This window comes from Anomaloglossus baeobatrachus, chromosome 4 (assembly GCF_048569485.1).
Source record: "Anomaloglossus baeobatrachus isolate aAnoBae1 chromosome 4, aAnoBae1.hap1, whole genome shotgun sequence".
In the NCBI taxonomy this organism is placed as follows: Eukaryota; Metazoa; Chordata; class Amphibia; order Anura; family Aromobatidae; genus Anomaloglossus; species Anomaloglossus baeobatrachus.
In genome coordinates, this window is record NC_134356.1 from 667,805,116 (window position 1) to 667,830,460 (window position 25,345).

General features: G+C 46.9%; 1 protein-coding gene across 1 annotated transcript in view; it reads left to right on the forward strand.

The window, feature by feature from the left end:
* Positions 1–25,345, forward strand: part of LOC142302794 (complement C3-like) — a 421,200-nt gene that overhangs the window by 347,788 nt on the left and 48,067 nt on the right. The window contains exons 28-32 of the mRNA XM_075343903.1: positions 112–275; positions 7,311–7,469; positions 7,595–7,654; positions 16,417–16,507; positions 20,566–20,617. Coding sequence (XP_075200018.1) covers positions 112–275; positions 7,311–7,469; positions 7,595–7,654; positions 16,417–16,507; positions 20,566–20,617 — 526 coding nt within the window. The remainder of the gene's footprint in view (positions 1–111; positions 276–7,310; positions 7,470–7,594; positions 7,655–16,416; positions 16,508–20,565; positions 20,618–25,345) is intronic.

A 25,345-nucleotide genomic window follows, 5' to 3' on the forward strand; every position in this document is an offset into this window, starting at 1 on the left:
TGCTACGTAGACAAATATATGTAGACTGTGAAAGCCAAATTGTTTTTATTGAAACACTCTTGTAAAACCATGTTTATCCAAAAATACATGTGTGTTCAACTTTTCTTTAAGACAATAACCAGTGGAATGTGCTAGCCTCCAAATTCTTGTCCCTTGAGGCTACGTCCTATGCACTTCTCACACTCTTGAAGTTGAAAGAGTTTGCAACAGCTGGACCATTGGTGAAATGGATAACCGAACAGAGATACCATGGAACGGTTTTAGGATCAACTCAGGTATTTCAGTCTACTGATCATGATACTTCGCGACTTTAGTTAAGGTCTCTAAAGTGATTTGTCTAATGGAATGATAAGAGACAATAACCTTGTTGACTTTGGCTCCAATTCAGGTTGTTCTTTTCTTCTGCTAGATAAGTTGATGTGACAGGAACGGCAGCTGGAACTATAATTAGAGATGAGCGCACCCATGGTTCTTTGCTCGGTGTTCAATGGGAGCAATGCCTAGTAGACTAGCAAGACAAAACAATCACTGATCTCGGGGAGACCAGCCAGAGAAAACACTGCCGGCAGCCAGTGAGGGCGCTTAACACAGTGAAATCCTAGGTGCATTGCCCCCTAGGAAGTATGCAAATCAGAAAGGTCCGTGGAGCCTCTGTTAGCCAGAATCCCACCTAGCCAGAATCCTACTCCACACTGATGAGGGGCAGTACCCCGAAACAGCTGTCTGTGGATGGATACCTGGCCTTGGCATTTCCCTTGTCATATCTTTAAACTCGTCAAGAGCTGGATATTGACTAAAAGGGCCACCACTTAATATGGTGGTTATGGTTATGGGTTAGGCGTGACCAAATCAATAACTTGGTACATTCTGCAAAAAAGAGCACACTGGTGAGATTAGGAATGTAAAAAACTTGGATCTTCACAGAAAACAACAGTGATGGATGATCGCAGAATGCTTTACATGTTGGAGAAAACCTCCTTCAACATCCCCACAAGTGCATATGCTTTAGGAAGTAGGTGTTTCAGTATCTAAAGGTGGCTTTACACGCTATGACATCGCTAAAGCGATGTCGTTGGGGTCACGGAATTTGTGACGTACATCCGGCCGCGTTAGCGATGTCGTTGTGTGTGACACCTATGAGCGATTTTGAATCGTTGCAAAAACATTCAAAATCGCTAATCGGTGACATGGGGGTCCCTTCCCAATTATCGTTGGAGCTGCAGGTACGATGTTGTTCCTCGTTCCTGCGGCAGCACACATCGCTATGTGTGACACCGCAGGAACGACGAACATCTCCTTACCTGAGTCCTCCGGCAATGAGGAAGGAAGGAGGTGAGCGGGATGTTACGTCCCGTTCATCCCCACCCCTCCGTTTCTATTGGCCTGCCGTTTAGTGACGTCGCGGTGACGCCGAACTAACCTCCCCCTTGAGGGAGGGATTGTTCGGCAGTCACAGAGACGTCGCTGAACAGGTATGTGCATGTGACGCTGCCGTAGCGATAATGTTCGCTACGGCAGTGATCACCACATATTGGTCGTACGACGGGGGTGGGTGCTATCACGCTCAACATTGCTAGCAATTGCTAGCTATGTAGCAGCATGTAAAGCAGCCCTAAGTCTATTAGAAAGAGAAGACTCCATGAGAGCAAATACAGAGAGTTCACCACAAGGTGCAAACCATTAATCATCAGAGAGAAGGAAAGAAATCCAGGGCACTGCTCCACACTTATGTTCACCTGCTATGTAATTAAAGTCCGTAGCAGACAGGCAAAGATTGGTGCTGCTCTGGAGTGCTCATTATAGAAAAGTATATAATGATATGAATTTGTAGAGGAATGGCACTCACCAGTTCTTGCTGTGCAGAATGTAGTTTATTCAAATGTGGATGTTACATATGTGGGGGGGCTGGAGGGGAGGGACCGCACCACCAGACATGTCAGACGACGGCCGTTTCACACTTACAATCAGTGAGTGTAAGTACGAAACGGCCGTTGTCTGACGTGTCTGGTGGTGCGCTCCCTCCCCGCCAGCCCCCCCACATATGTAACATCCACGTTTGAATAAACTACCTTCTGCACAGCAAGAACTGGTGAGTGCCGTTCCTCTTCAAATGCAAACCATTAATCAGCCTTAAAATTAGAAAAGCCAGATTAGACTTTGCCAAAAAAACATTTAAAAAAGCCGCCCAGTTCTGGAAAAGCAGCAATTACAGGTAAGACTCAGATCAACCTGTACCAGAATTATGAGAAGAAGATAGTCTGGAGAAGGCCTGGAACGGCTCCTGATCCAGAGCATAGCACGTGCTCTGTAACACATGGCGGAGGCGGTGCGATGGAATGGGGACACATGCCTTCCAATAGCCTTGGGTCACTAGTGTTTATTGATGATGTAACTGAAGACAGAAGCAGCCGGATGAATTATGAAGTGTACATGGCTATAATTTCTGCTCAGAGTTAACCAAATTCAGCAAGATGAATTGGATGGCACATCACCATACCGATGGACAATGACCCAAAACATAACCGCAAAAGAAATCCAGGAGTTTTTTAAGGAAAATAAGTGGAATATTCTCCAATAACTGAGTCAATCACCAGATTTCAACCCTATCGCGTATGCACTTAATATGCTTAGGCCAAAACTTAATGGAAAAGACTCACAAACAAGCAACTACAGTAAACGCCAGCAAAGAATCACAAAGGAGTATACCCAGTGGTTGGTGACGGGAGAGGAAGATAATCCAGCATCCAGTTCCAGAAATTTAAAACATCAATTTTATTCAGAAAAAAAGTTAAAATTCCATGTTCCATAGTTGCATTAAAAGCGCATCATAGCAGGTGTAAAAATGGATACGCGTTTCGGACGTATGTGTCCTGTTCTAGACTAAGGACACATACGTCCGAAACGCGTATCCATTTTTACACCTTTTTATTTTTACTCTAATCTCCTGAAAGGGTGAGCTGGTTTTTTCTTGTCCCAGTGGTTGGTGACGTCCATGGCTTCCAGACAACAGGCACTCATTGCCTGCAAAGGATTCCCTACAGGGTATTAAAAATGAACATTTTATTTATGGTAAAGTAAATTGGTCCAATTACTTTTGAGCCCCTGAAATTAGGAGGTTTTGTAGAAAAATTGTGGCAAATCCTAAATGTTTCTCAGGATACCATTATCAATTACCATCATTCTACAAAAAAAGTAATATATACAGTTAAAAGCAGAAGTTTACATACACTACACCGGGTTCAGAATTATTAGGTAAGTTGTATTTTAGAGGATTTTTTTTATTATTGATCAACAACTATGTTCTCAATCAACCCAAAAGACTCATAAATATCAAAGCTTAATATTTTTGGCAGTTGGAGGGGTTTTTTTAGATTTGGCTATCTTAGGAGGATATCTATTTGTGCAGGTAACTATTACTGTGCAGAATTATTAGGCAACTTAATAAAAACAAATATATTCCCATCTCACTTGTTTATTTTCACTGGGTAAACCAATATAACTGCAAAAAAATTAGAAATAAACATTTCTGACATACAAAAACAAAACCACCAAAAATTAGTGCCCAATATAGCCCCCTTTCTTTCTGATGACACTCAGCAGCCGACCATCCATAGATTCTGTCATTGCTTGATCTGTTTACGATCAACATTGCGTGCAGCAGCCACCACAGCATCCAGACACTGTTCCCAGAGATGTACTGTTTTCCCTCCCTGTAGATCTTACATTTTATGGGACCACAGGTTCTCTATGGGGTTCAGATCAGGTGAACAAGGGGGCCATGTCATTATTTTTTCATCTTTTAGACCTTTTCTGGCCAGCCACACTGTGGAGTAGTTGGATGCATGTGATTGAGCATTGTCCTGCATGAAAATCATGTTTTTCTTGAACGATACCGACTTCTTCCTGTACCACTGTGGCGCCCTGGCCTAGCCAGGTCGTCACAGATAACACTCAAACACCCCCACCCCCATTAGACAGGGACACCAGCCAAACAAAAACCCTTGTTGCCTCCCTCCAGTGTCTGATGTCCACACCAGGTGGGGAGGAGCCAAGCGGTTGGACCCACCCACCGAGGAGTTCACAGGCCTGGAGGCAGGAAAAGTGACAGTTTAGTGTAGGAGTTTGAAGAGAGAGGAGCAAGCACTTGGGTGTCTGGGTTTGTGGCCCAGGCACTGACAGCAAGGTTGGCAGATGGTGGTGGCCGTCTGCAGGAGTGGTGGAGCAACGCGGAACCGTAGGACCGGGGTCGGGCGACGGCCCGCCGGTACCGACCGGGGAGCGAAGTGAAGCCAGCACACACAGGCAGGGCCATCGGACCCCGACCAGGCTTGGAGCCGCCGTCAATAGTCAGATCCGAATGTGACTGGAACCCCAGGGGTTTCACAACAGCAAAAGTCACAATTGAAGGCAACCGCCCACACCGTGAAGGTATACAGCTACCGCCTAAGGCTAGAGACACAAGGGCCAGTGCCTGAGGGCAAATGGGCTCCTCCAGTACCCATACACCGGGGAGCGGACTACCGTTGGGAATCCATAGTAGTCAGAAGGAGAACATCAAGGTGCAGGGAAAGACAGCCGCCATCACCTGTCCGGGGAGAAACACTGCAGCCGGCTGCGGGACCCGTCCATCCAGCCGTTTGGTTTACCGAGGACTTTGTACCTTTCTTGCTGAGTGAGTACACCCGTGCCATCCGGCACCGCGCCACGCTGTCCCTGCAACCCTGCACCTCACCAAACCTGCCTCCCTGTCACAACATCACCGGGCCCCGGGACCACCGACTCCTACCCACGGAGGGGGAAAACAACATCCCAGCTGCTCCTTACCATTGCTCCCGGGATCCCCGTCACCAGCAGCGGTAGTGCCCATCTTCACCACGACCCATGGGTGGCGTCACGGACTAAATCCCCCAAACCAACCACCCCTTTCACTCACGGGTGAGGAGCGCCGCTCGAGTCCCCAGATCCGGCCCACCGCTTGAGCCACCGAGCAGCAGCAGTAGCAGCGCCGGACCCGAGCGTTAGCGATGGCGTCCTCCCCGCCCGCGACACCACTGCTTGAAGAAGTTGTCTTCCAGAAACTGGCAGTAGGTCTGGGAGTTGAGCTTCACTCTATCCTCAACCTGAAAAGGTCCCACAAGTTCATCTTTGATGACACCAGCCCATACCAGTACCCACCTCCACCTTGCTGGCGTCTGAGTCGGAGTGGAGCTCTCTGCCTTTTACTGATCCAGCCTCTGGCCCATCCATCTGGTCCATCAAGAGTCACTCTCATTTCATTAGTCCATAAAAGCTTTGAAAAATCAGTCTTAAGATATTTCTTGGCCCAGTCTTGAGGTTTTATCTTATGTTTCTTGTTCAGAGGTGGTGGTTTTTCAGCCTTCCTTACTTTGGCCATGTCCCTGAGTATGGCACACCTTGTGCTTTTTGATACTCCAGTAACATTGAAGCTCTGAAATATGGACAAGCTGGTGGCAAATGGCATCTTGGCAGCTTCACGCTTGATTTTCCTCAATTCATAAGCCAAACTTTGTAGCCTGTTTGGCAGTAGCTTTGGGTCATTGTCCATTTGGAAGACCCATTTCTGCCCAAGCTGTAAGTTCCTGGCTGATGTCTTGAGATGTTCTTCAGTATTGCCACATAATATTCTCTCCTCATGATGCCATCTATAATGTGAAGTGCACCAGTCCCTCCTGCAGCAAAACAACCCCACATCATTGGGCTCCTGCCCAAATGTTTTACTGTTGGGATGGTATTCTTAGGCTTCAAAGCTTCTCTCTTTTTACTCCAAATGTAATGATGGCCATTATTAGTTTCGTCAGACAACAGGACATGTCTCCAAAAACTGAAGTCTTTGTTCCTGTGTGCATTTGCAAACACTAATCTGGCTTTTTTATGTTTCTTTTGGAGTAATGGCTTCTTCCTGGCAGAGTGACCTTTTAGCCCATGTTGATACAGTATTCATTTCACTGTAGATAATGACACAATCTTACCAGCTTCCGCCAGCATCTTCACAAGGGCTTTTGTTCTTAGGTTGATATGCACATGTCTTACCAAAGCACATTCATCTCTGGTACACAGAACATGTCTCCTTCCTGAGCGGTATGATGGCCGGACATTCCCATCTTGTTTGTACTTGTGTATAATTGTTTGTACAGATGAACAAGGCACCTTCAAGTATCTGAAAATTGCATGTAAGGGTGAACCAGACGTGTGCAAGTCCACAATTCTCTTCCTGAGATCCTGGCTGATTTCTTCTGACTTTCCCATGATGCTACACAAAGAAGCAGTGTGTTTCAAGTGTGCATTAAAATGCATCCACAGGTGTCTCTAACTCAGATGTTGACAATAAACCTATCAGAGGCTTCCAAAGACAAGACAAGACATCATCATATGGGCTGTCTAATAATGTTTAAAGGCATAGTACTCCTAGTGTATGTAAACTTTTGACTTTGCAGAAAGTAATATAAATGCATTAAAACATTCTCTCTCTTTTTATTCTGACATTTGACAAATTGAAATAATTTTGGTTCCTAATTGACCTTAAACGGCAAAAGTTTATTCTGATTCCATGTCAGATAGTGAGAAAAACCTGCAGATGTGTCTGTATAGAAAGCATAGGGAAAAACCTGCAGATGTGTCTGTATAGAAAGCAGAGGGAAAAACCTGCAGATGTGTCTGTATAGAGAGCAGAGGGAAAACCTGCAGATGTGTCTGTATAGAGAGCGGAGGGAAAAACCTGCAGATGTGTCTGTATAGAGAGCGAGGGAAAAACCTGCAGATGTGTCTGTATAGCGAGCGGAGGGAAAAACCTGCAGATGTGTTATTATAGAGAGCGGAGGGAAAAGCCTGCAGATGTGTCTGTATAGAGAGCAGAGGGGAAAAACCTGCAGATGTGTCTGTATAGAGAGGGAGGGAAACACCTGCAGATGTGTTATTATAGAGAGCGGAGGGAAAAGCCTGCAGATGTGTCTGTATAGAGAGCAGAGGGGAAAAACCTGCAGATGTGTCTGTATAGAGAGGGAGGGAAACACCTGCAGATGTGTTATTATAGAGAGCGGAGGGAAAAGCCTGCAGATGTGTCTGTATAGAGAGCAGAGGGGAAAAACCTGCAGATGTGTCTTTTTTCGACAACTGTAGATATAGATAAATAGCTACAGATATGGATATTTTATTTTGGGATTATTTTTACTGGACTTTACAATATCTTCTAGCACTCCAAATTCTGAAATATAGATATGACTTTGATTAATAGGGGTGATGCACTAATCAGGTCTACAGTTTTGCATTTTTCTCTTCCTCTTGCTTTCCAGTCTACCATCATGCAGTTTGAAGCTCTCGCTCAGTATATGATAGATGTACCAACTTTTAAAGACTTGAACATGGACATTTCATTCAAGCTCCCGGGGAGATCTCAAAGTACAACTGTCCGTCTTAATCTGAATAACGCCATGCTGGCCCGATCGGAGCAGGTAAGAACCCAAAGATGTGTTGGGGTCAGTAGTAATTAAACCTCTATTGGTAAAAATAAAAATCCTTTACTGGTAGAAATAAATATTCTCTGGACATTTGTGACTTAATTTTTTTTTCTTTGCAGACAAGTGAACTTGGAGACTTTATAGTCACTGCAAAAGGGAAGGGTCAAGGGACTTTAACAGTAAGGAAATAATATATTTTTCCAATGCTTAAATCTTTAGTACGTTTTAGATCACCCTTTCTATATGTTTCGTCACAACTACACATTACACAAATATTCATTGCAATGATATCCATTGTTATTTTTTTTCCTGCTGCCTGATAATCATTTTAAATCAGTTATTGGACAACACATTTTTTGAAAGTTTTGCTTCCTTTAAAATTTGGGTGATTATGGTAAACCCATGCGAGCTAAGCCAAAATCTAAATTCTAATATTCTGCATCATGTAGAAATTTTGAGTATTAAGGGGGCTTTTCACGCAACGACATCACTAACGAGATGTTGTTGGGGTCATGGAATTCGTGACGCACATCCGGCCTCGTTAGCAACGTCGTTGCGTGTGAAAGGTACGAACGACCACTAACGATCAAAAATACTCAACTAAACGTTGATCGTTGACACGTCCTAATCCCAAACATCGTTGCTGGTGCAGAACGCAGGTTGTTCGTCGTTCCTGAGGCAGCACACATCGCTACGTGTGACACCCCAGGAACAACGAACAACACCGTACCTGCGTCCTCCGGCAACGAGGTGGGCGTGTCTTTCTTTCGGCTGCTCTCCGCCCCTCCACTTCTACTGGCCGCCTGCCGTGTGACGTCGCTGTGACGCGGCACGAACCGCAACCTTAGAAAAGAGGCAGTTCGCCGGCCACAGAGACGTCACTAGGAAGGTAACTATAGTGTGACCGATGGGGGCGGGTGCAATCGGCAGCGACATCACTAGCGATGTCGCTGTGTGTGTAAAGTGGCCTTTAGTGTCCAGCAATAGTCAGCTGGCATTGATGGATTTGAGTAGCCTTGATAACACTTTTCCATTGTGGCAATATTTTAGTAAAACCATTCCCCATGTTCGTCACTGATGCACCAAGATTTTCAGGAAAGAATTCCAAACGTGAATGCAAAAATTGAATTTTCAATGACATGTTGCACTTCAGCTTCAAGAAGGTTGTCGACCAATTCAATGTAGTTTGGTGCTTGATAGTTGCCAAGGAAAATCTCGGAAACTTCCTTGATTTGATTGATGATTTCCAAGCAAGTTTCTCAGGCCCCACCATCAACTCTTCGAAGTTCTTGTCTTTCACGAGGTGTCGAATTTGTGGACCAACAAAAATGACTTCCTTAATTTTGCCATTGGTTATTCTTTGGAATATTTGTCCTAAATAACAAAACCCTCCTTCTTCTTTGTTCATTGCTTCCACAAAATTTTTCATCAGCCCAATTTTTATTTGAACTGGAGGCAGAAATATAATTGCCGGTCCACAAGTGTCACTTTATGTGCAACACTTTTCTGCCTAGTAGTCAACTGGTTATGGATTGACCACTTGCTTCTACTGTAATGTGAGTGTTTAGCACAGCTGTCCCATATGCACATGAAATGGCAGTACTTGGTATATCCGAGCTGTAATCCAAACAGCAGTGCCACTACTTTTAAATTCCCCCTGATGTTCCAGTTGTAGTTGCTGCACTTGATATGTTTCAACAATTCCTTGTTCTCGCATGTTTCCTGTGTGCAGCATAGCCTACAGGTATTCAAGGATGAACTTTACCATTGTGTAACAAGACAGCCTTGAGGTTTAACACTGATGAGTCAATAAAGAGGCTTTTGTGCTCATGGGATGAGCACTGTATTAGTGGGTCCACTGGACCAAAGGTACCGTTCACTTGCCAGGAGGAGTGAACTGGACTGGCCACTGAGTCTTTACTACTGCCACCGGAGGTGGCCGCAGATAAACACGCTAGTAAACAGCAAGCAGACGGCAGCCCCTGAGGATCTGCGATACCCTGGCATCTGGTGCCTCAGACACAGTACAGTCTCTGGAAGTAGTAACAACAGCAGCAAGCAGAGTAGTGGATCCATCAGGGATGTATGTATGTTTGACGCCCCGGACTAGTCGGGTCGTCCCAGGTAGTCACACACAACACCACACCCCCCTCCTGATTAGGTAACACCAGCCAAACTAAAAACCTTGTCACCACCCTCCAGGTTTGATGTCCACACCAGGGGGGAGGAGCCAAGCGGTTGGCTCCGCCCACCGAGGAGTTCACAGGCCTGGAGACGGGAAAAAACAGAGTCTAGTTCAAGTGCAAGTCAAGAGCAGTCAAGGTCACGGGCAGTCCTGTGTCCGGGCCTGCTAAGAGACTACCAGGTGGCTGGGTCGGGGCCCAGTCACCATTGGCAAGGAGGCAGATGGTGGTGGCCGCCTGCAGGAGACCAGGAAGACGACCAGTGGAACCGTAAGGAACCGGGACAGGGTAGTTGCCCACCGGAACCGAACCGGGGAGCCAACTGGATACCGGAGCACCAGGCAGGGTACTTAGACCCAGCACAAAGCCCTGAACCGACAGGGCCGAGTCGAATCAACTGATTGCGGACTGGAGTTAAGGACCTATCCCACACAAGTCCCTTTAGAAGACAACAGCCCAACCATACAGGGTAAAGCCACCACCAAGGCATAGAGACCCAAAGGGCCAGTGTCTGCGGCAAACGGGCTCCTACGGCATATACAAGTCGGGGAGCGGACTACCGGTGTCTAGGCATAGGAGTCAAACATTTACACACAGAGGTGCAAGAGAAAGGCGGAAACCACCAACCTACTCTGGGAGAAGCTGCAGCCGGCTGTGGGCCCCGTTCATCACTCCGTTTGGTTTACCAGAGACTCCAGTGTCTTGTATCAGAGTGAGTACACCAGTGCCATCAGGCACCGCACCGCACTGCATCGCAACACTTCACCCTGCACCCCGGCCCTCGCCTACCGGGCCCTGGGACCAACACCCCCTACCCACGGAGGGGTCAACACCTAGCTGCGCCATTACACCGCTCCATCGCAGCGGTGGTGTCTACGATCACCACAACCCGTGGGTGGCGTCACGAACTATCATTCCAAACCAAACACCCAAATCCCCGCGTGTAGTGTCGCGGGCGGGGAGGGGGCCGTCGCTGCTGCGCTCTCGCTGGCGCTTTGGTCCGGCGCTGCTGCAGCCTGCTGCTCGCTGCTCGCTGCTCGGTGGCTCGAGCGGTGGGCCGGATCCGGGGACTCGAGCGGCGCTCCTCGCCCGTAAGTGAAAGGGGGTAGTTTTTGGGATTGGGGGAGTCGGTTCGTGACGCCACCCACAGTTTGTGGTGAGGTTGGGACACCACCGCTGCTCTGGATGGGAATCCCGGGAGCGATGACAGGGAGCAGCCGAGATGTTTCTCTCCCCTCCGTGGGTAGGGGGGTTTTTGGGTGGTCCCGGGGCCCGGTGAGGGGAACTGGATAGTGGATGGCCGGGTTTGGTGAGGTGCAGGGTCGCGGGGGCAGCGCGGTGCCAGACGGCACTGTGGTACTCACTCAGCCAGTAACGTACACGGAGTCTCTGGTAAAACAAACGGCTGGATGGACGGGTTCCGCAGACGGCTGTGGTGATCACTCCCGGTAGGTTGGAGGTGACTGCCTTTCCCTGCACCTGTAGTGTGTTTTCGGCCCCGATGGCTTCCCACCGGTAACCCGCTCCCCAGCGTGGATAGATGCCCAGGGAGCCCCTTTTGCCCGAAGGCTCTGGCCCTGGGAACTGTAGCCTTGGCGGTGACTGTATTTCCCTTCACGGTTGAGCGGTTGCCTTCAATCGGGTCTTTGCTGCTGGGAAACCCCGGAGGTTCCCGTCGCTAACGGATTTGACCGGTTTTACGGCGACTCCAAGCCTGGTCGGGGTCCGTAGGCCCTGCTGAATGGTGCTGGCTTCTCTTCGCTCCTCGGTTCGGTACCGGCGGGCCACCGCCCGTCCCCGGTCCTACGGTTCCGTGTCGATCGGCCCCTCCTGCAGACGGTCACCACCGTCTGCCAACCTTGCTGTATGTGCCCGGGCCATGTACCCGGACACTGTCAGACTGCTCCTCTACTAACACTTTCTTACTCCTTCACTTTCACTCTCCTTAACTACACTCCACTCGAGCTCTGCCCGAGCTTAACTGACCACTGTTTCCTGTCTCCAGGACTGTGAACTCCTCAGTGGGCGGGGCCAACCGCCTGGCTCCGCCCCACCTGGTGTGGACATCAGCCCCTGGAGGGAGGCAACAAGGATTTGTGTGTGACTGATGTGCCTAACCGGGGTGTGGGGTGTGTTGTTGCAGTACCTGTGACGTCCTGGCTTGTCCAGGGCGCCACATTAGCGCCAACTCCCTTGCAGAGCGACGTGACCCCCGGGTCCGTGAGAGGCTCGAGCCACCACCCGCAGTACGAGCATGAATCCGAGCAGCTCGGCGGTCGCAGCCGAGCCCGCGGGGCGGTACATATGTATGGATGGATAGATATGGCAGCAGCGACCAGCGTGGATACTTGCAATGGTGAGTATCATGGTAGCCGGCTGGCGTGAATGTTAGTGGCAGCAGCAGATCAGAAAACTGGCAGAGCACTGAAATATAGACGAATGTCAACAGCAGCACTCAACACAATGACAACAGCAGCACGAAGGGACCTGAGAAATAGAAACATAACTAACTCATTGTCCAGGCACCTCCCTTAAGGGAAAGGTGCCTTAAATACCTACAAGCTCTCAGCTAACCTGAAACCGGGTCAGGTGCGGTGTTCTGGCTCTTGAAGAAAAGGGGTTTGGCCACGTGTGCACCCTTCAGGCAGAACCAGGAAGCCTGTGAGGTGTACACTTGCTCTGGGAGACAGCTACATGAACAGGGGACAGGGCAGCCACTGCAGGACGGCCAGGCAGGTGAGAAAACCAATGTCCCTGCTGGAGGAGGGGAGCAGGACAGTGCAGGGATGCTGATATGGGCATTACAGAGATGCCACTCTTTTGGCTTATGCTCACAACCCAAAGCTGCAACAACCCATGAATCTCGATGCAGAAGCACAGGTTTTCAACCTGTTCCAAAATCTGTGTTATGTCATCTTGGTGGCTTCGAGGGAGAGAATATTTTGTACCAGGTGACAGCAAATGCAAATCTTGAAGTTAGTAACTCTGAATTTGTCTTTGATAAACGTAAGTCCCAGACCAAGTCATTCACTTTTGGCTTTGCAATAAGACAAAGTTCGACAGACATACTTCAAAGTCTGAATCAGCATAGTTCCCCATCTCTGACTCATAGAATGCAACATCTTCATCGGCTGCCTCTTGTCAGCTCTATGTCTTTGCTGGCTTTGGTACTGGAAAAGAGTCATCATTTGGCACTGGACTCATATCTGAAGTCAGATTGGGATGGATTTCATATTCATAGCAAAGAAACCAGAGACACTGGTTAAACAGAAGTAACAGTGGGGCACATGGACCTTCTGTTCCCGTCATATCATTGGGACAGCAAGTGGCATCGACTTGCGAGAACCTCTCAGCCAACCTCTAAGATCAACAGCACATCTTCACAACATATATGATGAGCCGAGGCGTTGTCTTAATCACTAATCTTGTATCCATAGTACAGCTCATGGGCTTTCATGATGAGAGCTGTCATGGTTAGGAATGAGTGAACCCAAACTCTAAAGTTTGGGGTTCATACCAAACACGGTGTGTTCGGTTTGTCACCCAAATAAAGCTGGTTGAAAAGTTGCAGAGCAGCCAATCAGCAAACTTTTAGGCTGTGGGCATGGCTGTGATTGGCCAGGGAAAAATATATAAAATGACCTGGACTGTAAATGGAATTTACATGGTAGTAAGAGCAGGATAGTTATACATACCGTGTTTCCTGGAGGATCACGCTGCAGTCAGACTCTCTTCCTGGGCCGCTAGTTAAGCTTCATGAGTATTCACTGCTTTCCCCTCCAAACAGTCTGTGCCAGTGGATATGATTGGTTACAGACTGCTATACACATCCCTACCCTGTGTTCACATCTGTGATTGGTTGCAGTTAGTTTGTTGTATACTAATGTAAGAGGAAATAAATAAATAGTGGGTAAAAAATGACATAGGTTCCTGCCATATTTTTCATAGCTTGGGTAAAACTACAGTAGCAAGCTGTAGCCCCCACTAGTGCCACTGCTGTGGCTGGTCATCAAAATAGTGGGGGGAAAAAAGATGTAGTGTATCCCCCTTTTTGATATACAGCCACTGAAAAGCAGACTGGTGGGGGCTGGTAATATCAGGATAGAAGGTGTTACTGATATTGGACCCCCCAGCCTAAAAATACCAACTTGCAGCTGTTCAGAATTGTTGTATCCATTAGATGCAACAATTCCAGGCTTTACCCGGCAAATCCTGATTGCCCTGGTGCAGAGGCAATCGGGGTAATATAAAGAGTTAATGACTTCACAACTGCCACTAAGCCCTAGATTAGTAATGGGGAGTGTCTATGAAACTTACCCACTGCTAATCTTGTAAGTGAAAAGAAATTAAACAAAGAAAAAAATCCTTTATTTGAAATAAAATATACACACCCTCTTTAACCCCCAAAGCACCCTTGCAGATCCAAAGTAATCCATACGAGGTCCCATGAAGATCCCGTCACTGCTACATCCAGAGACTGAAGAGAGGGAAAATATTGTGGGACCTTGTATGAATTACGTTATATCTTCAAGGGTGTTTTGGGAGTTAATAAAGGGGTGAAAGAAGTTGTGTGTATTTTATTTAAAATACATAATTTTTTCGGTGTTTGTGTTTATTTTTTTTATCTTATAAGATTAGTAATTGAAGTAGTCTCATAGACACCTCCCATTAATAATCTAGGGCTTGGTGGCAGCTGTGAGCTGTCATTAAACCCTTTATAATACCCCGATTGCCACCGCACCAGGCAATCTGGATGGGCCGAATAAAGATTGGAATTGTCTTATCTAATTATCTAATGGGATGCAACAATTCTGAGCAGCTGCAGGCTGGCAGTTTTAGGCAGGGGGCCGCAAAATCCATTGCGGCTCCCATCGTGGTAATACAAGCCCCACCTGTCTGCTTTTCCGTGGCTGTATATCACAAATGGGGAAACCCTATGTCTTTTTTCCCTCTCTATATTGATATCAAGCCATGGTAAAGCTCACAGGTAGGTGCTACAGCTGTTGTTTACCTGTGCTGGCTATCCAAATATGTCTGGAGCCTATGTCGTTTTTTTTAAATGATTTATTCATTTATTTTTACACTACTACACAGCAAATTAACTGCAAAAAAAAATCACAGATGCGGACACAGGGGGGGGCGGCGTATATAGCAGTCTGCAAACAATCACAGGCACTGGTACAGAGAGTGGGTGAGGGAAGCAGTGAATATTCATGAATATTCATGAACCTTAATTAGCAGGCCCAGAAAAGAGTTTGTATAACTATCCTGCTCTTACTACCATTTAACTTCCACCACAGCCTCCTAGCGCTTACTAAGACTATTTTACAGTTATTTTACAACCCTATACGCCTCGTGCCCATTGATTTGTTTGGGGTTTGTTGTTCATGGTTAAGTTCAACATCAAGTTCCATAATATTTTTTGTGCCCCCTGTGGTGGTTTGGCAAGCCAAATATCCACGGGTTTGCTCATCATTTGTCATGGTGCGTCTTTGAGACTAAGGGGCACTTTGCACACTGCGACATCGCAGGTGCGATGCCGGTGGGGTCAAATTGAAAGTGACGCACATCCGGCATCGCATGCGACATCGCAGTGTGTAAAGCCTAGATGATATGATTAACGAGCGCAAAAGCGCCGTAATCGTATCATCGGTGCAGCGTCGGCGTAATTCATAATTACGCTGACGCGACGGTCCGATGTTGTTCCTTGCTCCTGCGGCAGCACACATCGCTGTGTGTGAAGCCGCAGGAGCGAGGAACATCTCCTACCGGCGTCACCGCGGCTTCCGCAGGTTATGCGGAAGGAAGGAGGTGGGCAGGATGTTTATATCCTGCTCATCTCCGCCCCTCCGCTCCGATTGGCCGCCTGCCGTGTGACGTCGCAGTGATGCCGCACGACCCGCCCCCTTAACAAGGAGGCGGGTCGCCGGCCACAGGGACGTCACACGGCAGGTGAGTGTGTGTGTGAAGCTGGCGTAGCGATAATTTTCGCTACGCCAGCTATCACCACATATCGCTGCTGCGACGGGGGCGGGGACTATCGCACTCGGCATCGCAGCATCGGGCTGCGATGTCGCAGTGTGCAAAGTGCCCCTTAGGCCGGTGTCACATTTGCGATTGCCGTGCATGTATCTCGGGCGAGTCTCACAGTGCATCACCCGGCACGGGCTCACACTCTCCTCACAGGAGCGGGTCAGTTGCATGCATCTCTATGCAACCAACCCACTCCTGTGAAGAGAGTGTGAGTCCGTGCCGGGTGATGCACCGCGAGGCTCGTGCGAAATACACGCGAGGCAATCGCAAATGTGACACCAGCCTTAAGCTTGTACTCCCCAGAAATGTAAAAGAAGGTATGTGACACTGGTGAGACATTTTATCTATATAAGATAGTGTTGTAGTAGTTTATAGCTCCTTAGATTTTAAATAACTTGCAGTATCTTTGCAAGTAGATTTTGTCAGCCTCTGCAGGCAGCGTCCAGACATGTGTAGTTTTGCTCAGTCTGTAACGCTTCCACTGAAGTTTTGCAGCTTCAGTCAAATGCAAGGAATTCACGCCTTTGGTTGTCTATAAATTACATAACAGCTCATATATTGTGGACAATACATGGACAGCCTGAAAATATGAAAAAAAACCACCTCTAGACTCCCCATCTAAAATGTTACCTTACAATCACTGACCAATAAGTTACTCTGATCAAAATATTAAGTGATATTGCGATATTTTTCTAAAAATGTTTCATATTGCTTTTGACCTCTAGGTGTTGTCAGTTTATTATGCCCTTGAGACAGAAAAAGAGAAAAAATGCAACAATTTTGATCTGTCGGTAACTATTAAGGATGAACCGGACGGTAAGATATTAACTCTTTAATAACATTCCAGGAAGCAATTTAAAAAAAAACCTAGTAAATCAGCGCTAAAAACTCCCTATTTAAGCTGCAATGTCCTAGCAAAATAGCCCTTTAGTTTGCATATACTGACCAGAAACATTTCAGTCACTATCCATCTTGGTATTTTGTGATCTTACCTTTACACATTGTGATATGGCATTTTAGAGAATTTTCATCACAACGAGCAACCGTGCCAACACACATACTCTACAAGCATCCATGTAACGGTAGTTGGAAAGCTGAACCAGTAGACTCACAAAGTGCAGAGAATGTTTTCTGAGACTATCACCTAATAATTTTGGTCTTCTACAGAGGTGATCTTGTGAAAGAAGACATCTAGTAAATATAGAGTATTTAGAACTGAATACTTTACACAGGTAATGGTTATAAGTGGTTTAAGGCGGCGTTACACGCTACGATTTATCTGACGATCTCATTAGCGATGTGACACGCCCAGATCGTAGTTACGATTTGCCGAAATCGCTCATAGATCGTTTATTAGCGGTCACACGTACACATCTCACAAACGACGCTAAATCGTTCAGCGATATATTGTTTGACCAAGGCGGTCGTGTGGATGTTGTTCATCGTTGGCAGGGTGTCTAACGTAGCAATATGTCTGCTGCGTTCCAAACGACGAACAATATTTTGAAACTGAATGACGTGTCAACGATCAAAAATTTTCAACCTATTTGCGATCGTTCGGAGTCACTCATAGGTGTCACACGCAACGACGTCGCTAACGATGCCGGATGTGCGTCACGGAATCCGTGACCCCGATGACATATCGTCAGATAAATCATAGCGTGTAACGCCGCCTTTACTCAATGAAGTTGTCTTCTGGAGTGGCTTCACTCTTAAGCATAAGAGCCTTTGAATGAAGTAATAAAAATATAATTGATTCCTCGTTCTTCAAGAATCTTGGCTGTACTGTGAGGTATTAAAAACTAGCACCCTTTAAAGTTTTACTTAAGTAAAGGAGCAGATTTTTAATATTTTCAGACCTCTTGAAGGTTAAGTAATGTTGACCATGCAAGAGCTCTGCGGTATTCTGAGGTTGCCGGGCTGGTGCACTGCAAATTTCCTCCTACCTGCTGCCATTCAAGGTTCCTACTATGATTAGCCGGACTAGGTTAGATGGTTTAGGCATCACAAAAGGACATATTGAGATAGAAAAGGGAGGAATAACAAATGGCAGAGTGTATTGTTGGGAGAGGAAATTCCAGAGGGAAGTCAGTCTAGAAATGGGTTCAAAATAAGAAGACATGACCTCAGTGCTAATACCAAAGCTATCCTCTAGAAGTCCAAAGCCTGCGGCTCACCCTGTCAGGCTTAAAGAGTTATCCGGCTAGAAAAGTCATCCAGGTCCAGAAGCAGACAAAGGTGTGTGATATTAGGGGGCACTGACCCTAGAGTGTTAATGACATGGTTCAAAATAGTGGGGGACATCACGAAGAGTAGTACCCACAAAGAGCAAGGAAGGCCTGTCTGCCATAACAAGGTAAAGAATAAAAAGTAAACAAAATCTTGTTGGTTAAGTGAACTCTGGTTTTGCATGTCTTACTACCCGACTACATTGATGACCGTCATCAGGGGTGAAGGACACCGGCCTGAAGCAGCAAATAAGTGTCATGTACCCCGCTCAAAGTCCGCTCTGCACCCAGTCTCCTTTGTGAAGGAGCACGGTGCGTGCGTGGCCGCCAGCACCCTTCTTCAAACAGATAGATATGTTGTGAAACTGTAATGACACAGAAGGGGGACGAAAATGGTGTCTTATCCAGTGGTACCAGAAAGAATTGAATTAGGTGCACTAACCTGGTATGGTTGTGTTATAGACACAACCACTATAACCATGTGTGGAGGACCCAGGAAGATAGTGTGGCGCCCTGGACTAGCCAGGTCGTCACAGGTACTGCAACACACACACACCCACCCCGAGATAAGCACATCAGCCAAACACAAATCCTTGTTGCCTCCCTCCAGGGGCTGATGTCCACACCAGGTGGGGTGGAGCCAGGTGGTTGGCCCCACCCACTGAGAAGTTCACAGTCCTGGAGGCAGGAAAAAGCAGTTAGTTAAGCTCGGGCAGAGCTTGAGTGCAGTTGTAGTCTGCAGACCAGTTTAGGAGGTGAAAGTGGAAGGAGTGTCTGCTGGTGTCTGGGTGCGTGGTCCAGACACGGACAGCAAGGTTGGCAGGCGGTGGTGGCCGTCTGCAGGAGAGGCGAATCAACGTGAAACCGTAGGACCGGGGTCGGGCGGTGGCCCGCCGGTACCGAACCGGGGAGCGAAGTGAAGCCAGCACACACAGGCAGGGCCTGCGGACCCCGACCAGGCTTGGAGCCGCCGAAAAGGTCAAATCCGTTAGTGACCGGAACCCTAGGGGTTTCCTAGCAGCCAAGACCCGATAGAAGGCAACCGTCCAACCAGCAGAAGGGAATACAGTTACCGCCAAAGCTAGGATCCCAAGGGCCAGAGCCTGCGGGCAAAAGGGCTCCTCCGGCACATATACGCTGGAGAGTGGGTTACAGTTGGGAAGCCACTGGAGCTGAACAAACACACAGGTGCAGGAAAAGGCAGCCATCACCAACCGTCCGGGAGAAGTCACAGCAGCCGGCTGCGGGACCCGTCCATCCAGCCGTTTGGTTTACCAGAGACTTTGCGTTTATTTGTGGCTGAGTGAGTACAACCGTGCCATCCGGCACCGCGCTGCGCAGTCCCTGCGACCCTGCACCTTGCCAACCCTGCCTCCCCGTCACCTTACCGGGCCCCGGGACCACCAACCCCTACCCACAGAGGGGGAAAACAACATCCCAGCTGCTCCCTACCATCGCTCCCGGGATCCCCGTCAGCAGCAGCGGTGGTGCCCATCTTCACCACAACCCGTGGGTGGCGTCATGGACTCAAATCCCCAAACAAACTACCCCTTTCACTCACGGGTGAGGAGCGCCGCTCGAGTCCCCGGATCCTGCCCACCGCTCAAGCCACCGAGCAGCAGCAGCAGCAGCGCCGGACCTGAGCATTAGCGAGCGCAGCGCCCCGACGCCCGCGACAATAGCGTTGGAGTTGATGGAAGAAAAGGGTTATTCCGCGTTGCCAGAAGAAGATCACTGGAGATCAATGGGGATTAAAACATCGGATTTTATTGTTCTATGCATTTCGGAGCTGTATAACCCCTTTTTCGGAACAAAAATCAATAATGTACATTATTAGAACAATAAAATCTGATGTCTTAATCTCCATTGATCGTCAGTGATCTTCTTCTGGCAGCGCGGATTAACCCTTTTCTTCTATCTCCTTCAAATCGATAAAGACGTACATGGTCTTATGTGAGCGGTTAGAGATCAAGTCTATTTTTTGTTTTGTTCCTTAGGGGGTATACTGTTAGTGAAGTGGGTGTGAATTTAATATGACTTGAGTGAACTTTTTGGGAATTTTAAAATTTAATTAAGAAGAGTAATACACTGATTTTGAGTGTAGGAAAGCTGATGTTCTGGATCACATCACAATCATCAATCACAGATAATAGATTGATGGGTACCTTGTGCGATCTCCATAGTGTGACAAGTCTGCTTTTAGCTCTTGAATTGATTGTGATCTGGGATCAGAGGCTTCATGACCACGCCTGTCTATAGGTTGCATTTAGTATTGTAGCTCAGCTCTAGGTGAGAGTGCCATTGTTTGGGAAAATCTAATCAGAAAAACAATCCTACATAATCCCTTTAAGAATTCTTGAACTGACTGGTTGCACGGGGATTTTCCTGTAGCAACTTTGGCTGTAACGCATTATATCACTATAAATGTTCAAAAAGACTGACTCACACATGTATAACTACAAAACATATACAGCTGCACACTAGAATGCTAAAAATGAATAAGGGAACTCTGGTATTGTTTTACTGTAGTAATAATTGGAAAAAAAGAGATATTTAGCATATCACTAGCAACTAAAATGTCAGATTGGCAATTTTTGGTAAATCAATATTAAGTGAACCTAAATAACATGGAGTTTCTCTAAACAGCTAAAAGACCAGAAGGGGCCAAGTCCACTATTTCCATGACTATATGTACCAGGTAAGTGTCAAAATTTACTAATACTGGTTACACGGCCATTATATTTAGCATCTGCCAGTTGACACATAGCCATTGCATATAGAAAGTTATGTTACTCTCAGGAAAAGCATTGGGAGACAAAATGTCTAACCAATCCCTCAATAATTTTTAGTAATTCAATTTGGCCCCTTAAAGAGGTGGTCTGCTACTCAGCATTAGTGGCCGCATCAATGTAAAGTTCATAAGAAGGCTATTCTCAAATACCTTGTGTAGTAAATTCTGACTCTGAGCAGCGCTATTCCGGTCTGCTCATCCCCATCACGTGACCTGTGGGCTCCGGGACCTTTGAGATTCGGTGATGTCACATCAACTTCCAGTTGACCCCACATCACTGAGGTGGCCCGTCTTCCTGAGTGACTGGACCATGGGCAGAGATTTAAAGCTCGTCATTGTTCCTGCTCTTCAGCGAAGGAGAGAGAATGTGAGTGATGACCTGTGACGAGCGGTGAAACTCTGCCTACAGCCCAGTCACTCAGGGAGACAGGGTCCCGCCTCTGTGATGTCGGGTCAACTGGAAGTTGACGTGACATCACAAGATCTCAGGGGTCACCTAGCCCGGGGATCACTTGATGGGGTTCAGTGGACCACAATAGCGCCACTCAGAGTCAGAATTTACTACACAAGGTATTTGAGAAAAGGCTTCTTTATGATCTTTTTATCAATGTGGCCACTAATGCTGAGTAGCTTTAATTTTCTCCTCTATGGCAGATGGTTCATTGAGTGTGGGACATATGAATCCCCCCCTTTTTTTACATTTCTTCATGAAACTATAAACCAAACACCCACACTCATTTTTACTTAGAACTTATGTTCTCTATAGACTAACTACACATGAACACTGAACATCTTAAAAGAACATGGTGGCCCATAAATGACTTTACAAATTTCAGGAGTGAAGATCCAGCTGTGAGAAGAGCCAGGCTAGCTATAGAGAAGGCAGAGTTGGTTTACTACTATCTCTGCCTTTTTATAGCTGCATATACAGTGCTGAATGTGTTTCATAGTTTCATAGTTTTTAAGGTTGAATGGAGACTCTAAGGGCGGCTTTGCACGTTGCGACATTGCACGTGCGATGTCGATGGGGTCAAATCGAAAGTGACGCACATCCGGCGTCACAGTCGATATCGCAACGTGTAAAACCTTTTTGATACAATGAACGAGTGCAAAAGCGTCGTTATCGTATCATCGCTGCAGCCTCCGACATTTCCATAATGCCGGTGCAGCGACAGGTACGATGTTGTTCCTCGCTCCTGCGGCAACACACATCGCTGTGTGTGAAGCCGCAGGAGCGAGGAACATCACCTTACCTGCCGCCGGCTGCAATGAGAAGGAAGGAGGTGGGCGGGATGTTTACATCCTGCTCATCTCCGCCCCTCCGCTTCAATTGGCTGCCTGCCGTGTGACGTCACTGTGACGCCGCACGACCCGCCCCCTTAGGAAGGAGGCGGGTCGCCGGCCAGAGGGACGCCGCACGGCAGGTAAGTGCGTGTGAAGCTTCCGTAGCGATGATAATCGCTACGGCAGCTTTTACTAGATATCGCACGTGCGACGGGGGCGGGACTATTGCTGCAGCATCAGTAACACATTGTTACCGATGTCGCAACGTGCAAAGCCCGCCTAAGTCCATCTAGTTCAACCCGTAGCCTAACATGTTGATCCAGAGGAAGGCAAAAAAACCCCAATGTGTCAAACAAGCTCCAATGGGGAAAAAAATTCCTTCCTTCGTCCACATCCGGCAATCAGACTAGTTCCCTGGATCAACACCCTGTCATAAAATCTAATATACATAACTGGTAATATTATATTTTTCAAGAAAGGCGTCCAGGCTCTGCTTAAATGTTAGTAGTGAATCCCTCATTACAACATCATGCGGCAGAGAGTTCCATAGTCTCACTGCTCGTACAGTAAAGAATCCTCGTCTGTGATTATGATTAAACCTTCTTTCCTCGAGACATAGCGGATGCCCCCGTGTTCCAGTCGCAGGCCTAGGTGTAAAAAGATCTTTGGAAAGGTCTCTGTACTGTCCCCTAATATATTTATACATTGTGATTAGATCCCCCCCTAAAGCGGGCTTTACACGCTGTGACATCGCTAATGCGGAGTCGTTGGGGTCACGGAATTTGTGACGCACATCCGGCCGCATTAGCGATGTTGCTGCGTGTGACATCGTTGCAAAAACGTGCAAAATCGCTAATCGGCAACATGGGGGTCCATTCTTAAAAATCGTTACTGCAGAAGTAACGAAGTTGTTCCTCGTTCCTGCGGCAGCACACATCGCTGCGTGTGACGCCGCAGGAACGAGGAAGCTCTCCTTACCTGCCTCCCTGCCGCTATGCGGAAGGAAGGAGGTGGGCGGGATGTTACGTCCCGCTCATCTCCGCCCCTCCGCTGCTATTGGGCGGCGGTTCAGTGACGCTTCAGTGACGTCGCTGTGACGCCGCACGGACCGCCCCCTTAGAAAGGAGGCGGTTCGCCCGTCACAGCGACGTCGCCGGACAGGTAAGTATGTGTGACGGCTGTTGTGCGACACGGGCAGCGATTTGCCCGTGTCGTGCAACAGATGGGGGCGGGTACCCACACTAGCGATATCGGGACCGATATCGCAGTGTGTAAAGTAGCCTTAAGCCTTCGTTTTTCCAAACTAAATAACCCCAAGTTTAATAACCTGTCTTGGTGTTGCAGCCCACCCATTCCTCTAATAATCTTGGTCGCTCTTCTATCTACCTGTAAGATTATGCTATTTATAACCTTCTATACTTTTGCTATCAAGAAAAGCATCCATTCCTCTCTTAAATTCATTCAGTGAGTTGGCCATCACCACCTCCTCAGGAAGAGAGTTCCAGAGCCTCACTGCTCTTACCGTGAAGAACCCTCTTCTATGCTGATGTAGGAATTTTCTTTCCTCCAATCGAAGAGAATGCCCCCTTGTTCTTGTCATAGTCCTTGGTACAAACAGATCAGGGGAGAGATCTCTATATGGCCCTCTGATATATTTGTACATATTTATTAGGTCTCCCCTAAGTCTTCTCTTTTCTAGAGTAAATAGACCTAATTTTGATAACCCTTCCGTGTATTGTAATGCACCCACTCCATTTATTATTTTAGTAGCCCGCCTCTGAACCCTTTCAAGCTCAGTAATGTCTTTCTTGAGCACCGGTGCCCAAAATTGCACACACTACTCCAAGTGTGGTCTGACGAGTGATTTGTACAATCACTGTACAATTGTGTGAATGAGTGATGTACAATATATACAGTATAAGAAGTAGAAACATTGCTGATCGGAGCAGACTAATGCGGGCGTCACACGGTACGATATATCGGGCAAAAAGTCGTCGGGGTCACGTCGATAGTGACGCACATCCGGCATCATCTGATATATCGTAGCGTGTGACAGCTACAAGTGACTGTTAACGAGCAGAAATACTCACCTTATCGTTGCTCGTTGACACATCGTTCATTTTCAAAAACTCGATCTTCCTTCTGCGTGCCGGTTGTTCATCATTCCCAAGGCAGCACACGTCGCTCCGTGTGACACCTCGGGAACGACGAACTGTAGCCTACCTGCGTCTTGCCGGTTATGCGGAAGGAAGGAGGTGGGCGGGATGTTTACGTCATCTCCGCCCCTCCGCTTCTATTGGCCGGCTGCCGTGTGACGTCGCTGTGACGGCAAACGTCCCTCCCCCTTCAGGAAGAGGATGTTCGCCGCCCACAGCGACCTCGCCCGGGAGGTAAGTGCATGTGACAGGGGGTTAATGACTTTGTGCGCCACGGGCAACTAATTGCCTGTGACGCACAAACGATGGGGGCGGCTGCGATCGCTTATGCGATCGCACGATTTATCCTCCCGGAGCTGAGTGTGCTCTTTAACTAGGACTAAAAATAATAATAATAATAATAATAAAAAATAATACTGTATATGTTTGAATTTTTTATGAACTTACAGGGCACACAATTTGTGAAAAAAATAAAAATCTTGAAACAAAAATAATAAAAAAACATGTAATATACTGTATTTATGCTTGTAAAAAAATATTAGAAATAATACAGGTATTTGTTTTTATTTCTTTACATTTTACCATTGGTATCAGCAAAACAATTAAAAACATGAATATTAAAAAAATGATGTAAAAATTAGGCCCCATGTTTCACAAATTAAAGGAAAATGTTAATTTACTAATAGAACAAGGACAATTTTTCAGCATATAAGAAAGAAAAGCAGAACTTGTGCCCGGTCACGAACTGGGGAAAAACGGTGCGTTTTTAATGCGATTAATAATTACAGTGCTGTATATAAGTTTGAATGAAAATCCCAAACATATTTTCCTTACCTAAGGGCACATAAAATAATTACCTGCACTTAACATACATGTGGGCAGGTGGGGGCAAATAAGTGCGTCCGCTATTAATGAAAAGGAATATTCACTGCTCCACATGCCCATAATTCTACCCACCTCTCTGCATTGAAGTCAGCGCTGAGAGTTGGGTGGTATTATGTGTCCAGGAAGGGTCACATATCTACCAGGATGGTGGACGTACAGTATATACCATAATGGGGGACATATATACACCAGAGTAAGGACATATATATATATATATATATATATATATATATATATATATATATGTATATATATATATATATATATATATATATATCAGGATGTAGGCCATACAGTATATCAGGTTGGG